General features: G+C 36.6%; 1 protein-coding gene across 1 annotated transcript; it reads right to left on the bottom strand.

Moving 5' to 3' along the window:
- Positions 1-456: 456 nt before the first annotated feature.
- On the bottom strand, positions 457-8,427 carry LOC149184131 (small ribosomal subunit protein eS27y). Its single transcript, XM_089417407.1, has 4 exons — positions 8,273-8,427; positions 1,159-1,260; positions 1,048-1,076; positions 457-898 (listed from the first exon to the last, which is right to left on the bottom strand). The coding sequence occupies exons 1-4, from the start codon at positions 8,273-8,275 to the stop codon at positions 772-774; spliced, it is 261 nt and encodes an 86-aa protein (XP_089273533.1). The 5' UTR covers positions 8,276-8,427; the 3' UTR covers positions 457-771.
- Positions 8,428-8,975: the final 548 nt, after the last annotated feature.

The raw sequence follows: 8,975 nt of genomic DNA, 5'->3' as shown, positions 1-8,975 counted from the left end.
ACCTCATCCAGCAAACTTGTTTGTTGATGCACACATGTTTTGTTAGTTAAAAGAGGCGTGACACACAGTCGGTCAAAGAAAGTGTGTTACATGCCTGCTTCGAAGAAAGGTTATCATAAGCGGATTTAATTTTAACCAAATCAAGATCCAGGCAATAGTGGGAATTTAGTAACCAAAAATAGTGGGAAAGGTTTAATAATGGTACAAACATCATTATTTTAAGTTGTGGCTCAACTTACAAATTTTCATCAAATAAGTTACAGGAAGAAGCTGTGACAATTGCCACAAAAGCGACGGCCACTGTAATAGCAAACACCATATCATAGTATACAGATTTTTTTTCATCTTCCGCGCTCATCATTATCAATTTTTATTGATTATCAGTTTTACTGGTTTCCAGAAAATGCCATGTTCTATGCTATCATTACACCATTTATTCTTAGTTAAAAAAGACTGTTGAACAATGGCATGATATTGATGATCTTAATATAGTTGCAAAATACCATTTGAATTGTGCTATAAACTACCAAATCTTAGGAAAACAGAAGTCATAACAATCATATTCAACATCTTCACTCCAAAACCTTGTCAAGCAAGAAGCATTGATATAATATTTCCTCTTGAAAACAATATAGTACCAGAATTAGAAACCAACGAGGCTGTCAGATTGGAAAGAGCCCTAGTGGCCCAATGCACACGTAAAGCAGCCAACTGATTCCCATAGTGATCAACTAATTGGTCCCAGAAAACTAGAACACTAAAGGAGAAGAGTCAATCACCCTTCTTCCTAAAAGAACATCCTTCAGTTAAACGTGCTCGACCTCCAGTTGGCTGGCATAGAACAGTTTGACAGCTTCCACAGACCACAACTGTCTGTGAATGACTAAAGACTGTTGTGCTGCATACAAAGAAGAGCATAATAATAAATATATAATGTAGACTCAAAACCATATACAGTTTCCAAAGTAAACTGGATAAATTTTATTGGTTTCCGTTAATGAGAATCCAAAAGACAAACAAACAAAATACTATGATAGAATAACATACATGTTGAAGCAACCCTGACATTTCACATCCTGCAAAAATACAAAACATTCAGCAGAATGATAAACTATATTTCGAATAAAATAAGTATTTTCAGTAAGCTGATGATAGTACCATGAAAAAGGAATTTGGAGATTGCACAAGCCGTTTCAGTTTGTGCTTTCGCTTTTCCAGCTCTGCTGGAGGGTGAAGCAAGTCAATGTCATTAGAAAGTACCTGAAAACACCAGAGATAATTAATAATATTGGCAAACACTAGCTCATTACATGTCGAAATATAGAAGCTTTGGAATCTAGATGCATCAAGCCAGATTAATAAAACATTTTGACTTTCTATAATCACCACCGATCAACCATTGGAATGCCAAAAAACAACCAAATATGTTTTTCAATGGCGGTGGAACAAGAAACAAGGCATTCACTTTCCTTTCAAAAGCAAACACCAGTACTCGTTAATCTACCATAACATTAACAAAATGAGAACAGATTGCAACAGATTCAATCCATCGGATAGAAGTTAACCCTCCTTGAGGTAACAATACAACATTAGACAAAAGATAGCAGAGGGCAACGTAGCACTCAGATTCACTATTCATCTTACTATGAAATTTTTATCTATTCAAGTTAAACGTAAACGAGCTCAATACTCTAATTCTAATAGAGTCCAGACAAAATGCTGCAATGCCAGAACTCAACATTTATATATCACTATGTCAATTGGGTATATAATTGGGTTCAGACATCAGAGGAATGATTGGGATACTCCAAAATCAGGTTCAATTCCTCTAAATGACATAAGCTTTCATATAATGGCTTCAAGCCTTGTTTCTGAGAATCAATAAGGCCTTTCCCAAGGTCAGGTGAAGGAACCTGACGTCTGTCATTGAAATGATTGAAACGGCTCAAATGACCGCCCACCTGGTCCGTCGCACGCTCCAAGTCTTGTCTGCATACTCTGGAATAAATGCTCAAGTGAGACGAGCATTCAAGCACTCCTGGCATACATACATTATCACCTCCTCCTGCCTTCGCTGCAATGGCTTTAGCCTCTCCTGGGAGTGGTATGATGATGAGTCTCAATCATCAGAGGATCAAGAGGTCTGCTTTGATGACAGAACACAGAGTCACAGTACGCGTGCCCCCTTGCATAAATATCTTCAGAGCGACCGCAGGTCGTTCTCCATCGATTTTGGCCATCACAGATATGTCTGTTAGCAGTCACCATGCCCTTCTTCATTCTCATAGCTGCGCATTTCCATCCAGGTCCATCCTTAGCTCTGTATTGGTTACGCATGCTCCCTTGCATAGATATCTTCTGAGCGACCGCCAGTGGTTCTCCATCGCATTTGGCCTTCACAGATATGTCTCTTAGCAGTCACCATGCCCTTCTTCATCTCATCTTATGATACTTCTTATTAATATATCAAGAGAGTTCACATCAAAACTACATCCAAAGGGAGGTTCCACTATTTATGCCGCCAAAATTCCATTAGAAAGATATGAACTTCACCACTGAGAGCTTCTTGACTTCTAGCTAGTTTATACCATAATGCATTCACATAAGGAGCTTGATGCTTTCATCTACCAAGATTTGGAGCTTCAGCACACAAGGAAACAAGAGGACCCTCCCAAAGAGAAGCCTAGGAGCCCACTTGCTACAAGAAGGCTTCTCCTCCAAATGTCACGATGTGAGTCTATTGCCTTCTTCATTTTAAGTTAGTATAACATTATGCTTTTCTCAGGATTGAGATAACAACCATTACCAAGACTTGGATGCAAATATTGTTCAATATTTGACCTTGGGGATATCAATGATCATACAATTGGGGGACTTCAATGCCCACACTAGGTCCCACCCAAATCCCAATCAACGATAGGTTAGAGAATACTTTTTGTCTTCACAAAATTGATCCAGATTAAATGGAACTCCTTAGGAGCTCAAACGATGCTTTAAGAACCCTTAAAGCTTACTGCAAACAGCTTTTGCACCTCAACCAGTCCCATGAGCCACTGATCTCGATTAGCATCCCATATCTTTTAGATTCCTATAAGTTCACATGCTTTCTTCATAGTGGAAGTGCCAGCATAGACAATTATGTCCTGGACAACCAAGACCATCTTCCTTATGTCCACAGATCTTAACACCTTAATCTTTTTACATGTTTGATTTTATACAAGAGCCTTAAACTCTTGAAACTTACCGAAGACCTCATCCCCGATCTTCATGAAGTAAACGGACTTCATAGAAAAATCATCAATAAAAAATGCTTAGTAAACGTTACCTGATATGAAGTTGAAAACATGGGTCCACATACATATAAGTGGATAGTGGCACATACATATAAGTGGATGGGTCAAGAATCTTGACCTATGGTCAATGCTAGTAAAGAAACTTTCACCTGCTTGCCAAGTGCACAACACTTGTACACTTTTTTCTTGACTTTGAAGTCGAGCAATCCCTACACCATGTTCTCCAATATTAGCAACACTCCATAATGCAAGTGACCTAATCCTTGCACCAAAGTTCACACACGTTCACTGCCATGCACTAGAGCTCTCACAGGAACCCCTACAATTTGTATAGACCACCCTCATGATCACCTCTAACCAACACCTAACCAAAATCTGAGCATCTCTATTGGATGAGGGTTTGTGGCATTCATCACCACCAAGTTCAACTTGCATGCTTAACACCTATGATCAATGATTGGAAAAGAAACTTTCACGTGCTTGCACAACCCTTGTACACTTCTTTCTTCTTGACTTTGAAGTCGAGCAATCCCTACACCATGTTCTTCATTATTAACAACACTCCAGAGTCCATAGTACAAGTTGCCTAGTCTCTTGCACCAAAGTTCACACACGGTGTCACTATCATGCACTAGAGCTCTCACAGGAAGCCCTACAATTTGTATAAACCACCCTCATGATCACCTAACCAAGATTTGAGCAACTTTGTTGGATGAGGGCTTGTTAATCATCTAACTTAGCAATATATCCAAGATCTAATCATCACTTAAACTAAAAGGATATTTTTTATCAAACCAACCACATGCAAAATACCAATAAGCAATAAGCTCAAGGATATCACTTCATGGTATTTCGAATGAGAGACCCCACTCTTACAGATAGATACGTGGCATTCATCTCAAGTTCAATTTGCATGCTCAGCACCTATTCTTGAGGTTCGTTAAAGGCCCTCTTGTTAGAGGTCATATGTTTGAAGGCTCCATTGTCCACAATACCAACCGACACAAACCATGGTGTGAGATGACAAACATGAGACCATAGAGAAGTTTGCCTCAAGCTTGAATGAAAGTTCATCCACTCCAACCAACGCTTTTGCACTCCCTACAAACACTTGATGTGACCCAAGTCCTTCTTTCCTTAGTTAGAGGGACTTGAATCCTCTTTATTGCTGTTGACCCTTCCCATGTCCTCTTTTCTTATTGTCCTCCTTCATCTAGATAATGAGCATGTCCTCTTTTCTTATTGTCCTCCTCCTTCATCTAGCTAATGAGGGCAAGAATTGGATTTCCTCCTTCATAACTACAATGGTCTCCAATCTCGTCTTCTTCTGGATGAATTCATCCCATAACCTCTAAAAAAAAATTAAAACCTTATTTCACAAATTCCACAAAGAAAAGCTGGCCAAGAAAAAGAGAACCAATTTAACACAACGAGTACCATCTCTTCACCCTTGACCACCTCTCCAACTGCTGCAAGCTGATACTGTTCATTAATATTCATCGAGTACACAGCTACGATATTTGTCTTGCTCATCTAGGTGGCTCTGAGCTTATTCCTCAACAGCATCTTTCAATTGATGTTCTCACTCCGATAGAGTAACTAGAGCATCAAACATGTCCTTTAGAGTGGTCTTTCTAATAATGTGAGGATCAAATGATTCTTCAAAGAGTCAAAGATGACTCGCCTGGCCTTTGCCGTCATTTTATGATCTTACAACAACACAAGATCGATAGACTCTACAACTAGTTTCTCAACAAAGTCACATAGATCCTACTCCAACATATTTACTCAACATTTCCACGAGACGAAGTTAAAGAGACCTTCCCATCTATTTTCATACCTGAAACCATTATTGTAGCCATACTATTGAACTGGAATATTCTACCAAACTTAACAGAGCAGCAATTTAACCAAGAAAGCACAACCTTATCACGAGTGCACTGTGCTTTTCTCAAGCACTGATCATACGTATGCCCTTGAAACCTCCCAACAACTCCCTCCCACAGGTAGCAGCTCTAGTATCCACTCAATTATTCCTTTAAAGTTTCAGCACAGCACTCTGATACCATGATGAATTTTGCTAACACGGTAAATAGATTCTGCTCCTATACTGGAAACTGACACAGCCTGAATTTAAAGGCTAATCAAAACTGCAATCTGAATCTAATTAGAATATAGAAAAAATATTATAAACTTATTTTTTATAAAACATAAAAATTATTTTAAAAAATTATTATAAATTTTAAAATTATACAGACTAATCTTATTATAATTAAATAAAATATATAGAAAAATAAAAACAAATCAGATGAAATGCACTGAAAAAGAAAGTATAGCGAAATGGACTAAATGAGAAAGTATAATGAAATGGATGGCATGAAAAAAATATGAAAAAAACATTCAAAATCATAAAAAGAGATTGAATTTTTTTTAATTTCTTCTCATTCTTAATGAATTAAAAAAAAAAAATCTTCTCAGTTTTTTAGAATTACAAAAAGTTTATTATTAAATCTATATCTTATTATTGTCCCTATTGCCTATTATGTTTTTGGATGAATATTGTGTATGAAATTATGTATTTTTAATATTTTTATTTTATTTAGAAAAAATATGTAATATATTAATTATTTATTATTATTTTTAATGGGTGAGTTTGTATTTATTAAGGGAGTTCGTCAGTGTGAAAGTCTGTTTCTTTATAAAAATTTTCCTCAGTGTGAAGTCTGTCTCTTTATAAATTTAAGGAAAAAATTTGGAGGGACTCAATTTAGTGATTTTGTTACACATCTAGATTTTGAAATTATATTGACAAATACAAGACTACAAACTTAAGTTTTGTAGGGCTTTTCCAATTGTCATAAGTTCATAACAAAACAAAATAAAACAAAAAATATTTTAATAACAGATAATGTAATTCTTTTAGAAAAGAAAACACAAATTCTAAATCAAAAATATAATAAATATTAAATTATGTTACAAAAGCTTTTTTATTAATTAGGTCTATCTTGAGTTTTAGAAGGGAGAAGGTGTTATTTCCCATATTTAGGTTTAAGGCTTACTTTTCATGTTTGTGAGTCAATTTTGTATTGGTTTTTATGAGTTTATTGTTTTTAATTCTAGATTTACTAAATGTCTAAAAATCTTTTAAACCACAAACCTCAATAATTTATTTTAAATTCAAAAAATATTTAATTCCTCCTAACCCTTTATAAACAACATCAAACATTTCATAAGCAACATCAAACAATGAAATGTGGTGCTTATAGATCTCTCAACAAATTGCATCTGAAAAACTAGTAAGAGCATTTACGGATAATAAAAATACTCTGTTACACGGGAACCGCTCTCTAGAGGTGGGAAACCTGTTCCAGTGGTTCCCGCGCTCCTGGAAGCTTTGGAACTGTATGGGAACGTTCCCTTTTTTGTGGGAGCTGCAATGGGAGCTTGGGAAAGTTCCGGGAGCTTTGAAGACTGTTTTTTTTGGAGTTCCCGCATTCCCTGGGGTTGGGGAATACAAAGCATGTAGAAAAATATGTTTAACCGCCCACAAAACATGAGGCTTTGTTGAAACCTTCGCAGGAAGAAAGGCCAAAGACATCCTTAACACCGATATCCTTAATTGAGAAACTGGAGCAATCTCTTGATGGGTTAAGGAAGCGTGTGACACCTCAATGTAAGGGTGATATCTGGGATGTCATGCTAATGAGTATTTATTTTTTTGTTTATGTATATGTATCACAGAAGATTGTGTGCATATTGTATGTGGCAGTGAATGCTTAACCATTAGAGTCGCTTTACTTTTTCTCATAAGAATAACTAGAGAAACATAGGTAAAATTGTTCCTTTGTATTTTTAAGGCAGATTGTTTCAAATACTGGTCATGTGTCAGAGAACTGATAATGAACTTGACATTTTAATATTTTATATATATAAAAGGGAGACTCAGGAAGAGAGACACCCAGAGAATATATATATATTTTTTGTTGACTATAAGAATCGACAATGGCGGTGGTACTGTATTCGCGTTACACGGGGTCGAATCCCACCAGCTGCCACTATAACCTCTAGGAGGAACCGTCCAGCCCGCAAGAATGACCATCGGTTAAGATGAGACTCGAACTCGTGACCTGCATAGCGGCACAAACGACTTAGCAGATCGTTTGCTGGCCACGAGACCAAACCTCTGCGGGCTCTAGAGAATATATTTATATATCAGAGAGATTATATATTTAAATTTTAAATTGATTTTAATATTTGAATATTTTGATTTAATATTAATTTAGATTATTATATAATTATATATTTTTTATTTTTATATTTTAAATTTTTTTATTATATAATATTACCGTTCCCGATTAGCTGTTTCCTGTAAATTTTGGGGAAACCTCTAGCCGTTCCCGACACCCGTACCCAAGTTCCCAACGTTCCCACGTTCCAGAAACTCATGCAACATAGTAAAAATAGGAAATAGGAACTAAACCTTTCCACTGCAATGCCCGTCCTTTGCTAAACAGTAAAGCATACTTAATTTTATTATTTACCCTTGTGTTTTGCAATAGCAAAAACAGTTGTTAAGCGTGCCATCGAACATAGGTGAACTCAGTGGTGTGGTGGAACGTCCATCGAGGTTCAATTATCCAGGATACAAAGGTGCAAGACCGGGATGAATTTACCAGAAGAGTACCCTTGCAGTGGCAGTTTAGGAAAGCAAAAAATACTCATGCTGAATGATTCAACCATTCAGGACAGTTTTGCCTATGTAAAAGGGTGTAATGATTCTCTTTCGGGTGAGAAGAAAAATTTAGAAAAAAATCAATGTTAATTGCCATGAAAGATTATAAAGTTTAAGAAATAAAGCCAATTATCAAACCCTGAAACATCCTTAACATGATACCTAAGATCCGCGCAGGAATCAGAAACAACTTCTACAACACCAAAAATACAAAGCCGCATAACGAAGATTAATAATCATAAAATACCATTTTAATTCGTTCACGGATACGAGCACGGGATCTGATCAGACCTCGCAAGCAGCCGCGTCGAAAACCTACACCAGCCGGAAGAAGTTGACCATATGTTGTTGAAGCTTTATATATGATGTCGATTGCCCTCTCTATATCATCCTAACCGCTGATACTGCCTCTCTCTATATCTTCCTATGATCCTAACCGTTCGATGTTGCCTTTCGTTTTAGGGTTTAAGAAGGATTGTTGTAGGATTAGCGTAGGTTTCGACATTTACGATGGTTTGGTTTATCAAACCAAACCAACCAAACCAAACCATTTAATTTCTTACCATTTTGCACTTTTATGTAAAGTAGTGAGATGAGGTTTAGCGGTGAGTTTCGGTGGGTGATACCCACGAGATGAGGGTTCAAATCCTATTAAGTATATGTTGACCTCTTGTGTCTTGGCTAGAAGAGTAGGCGACCCCATAGAGGATATCTCGGCTCTTGTTGAGGCATAAGTTACTTGTTATTGCGCGGCTTGTAGGTTGTTGCACGTAGCCTAGGTTTATAGTGGCAGTGAGTCAGATTTGATCCTGGGTCTGTTCAGGATAACTCTCACCGGTTACCGATTATCCTAGATTCAAAAAAGAAAAATTGAATAAGTTTTTGAAAAATTATATTTTTAATTTGAAATATAATAGTATATATTTTATTTTAGAATGTGAGACTTTCAA

This window comes from Pinus tabuliformis, chromosome 3_2, assembly GCF_031772625.1.
Source record: "Pinus tabuliformis cultivar Carrire ecotype Pingquan chromosome 3_2, CPIR1, whole genome shotgun sequence".
Lineage (NCBI taxonomy): Eukaryota > Viridiplantae > Streptophyta > Pinopsida > Pinales > Pinaceae > Pinus > Pinus tabuliformis.
The sequence above is the reverse complement of the archived record's forward strand: the minus strand, read 5'-3'. Positions and strand labels throughout refer to the sequence as shown.

Coding starts and splice junctions, on each gene's coding strand:
- LOC149184131 (XM_089417407.1), bottom strand. Junction 1,077..1,158: donor CTCCAAATTCCTTTTTCATG/GTACTATCATCA, acceptor GTATTTTTGCAG/GATGTGAAATGTCAGGGTTG. Junction 899..1,047: donor TGTCAGGGTTGCTTCAACAT/GTATGTTATTCT, acceptor CTTTGTATGCAG/CACAACAGTCTTTAGTCATT.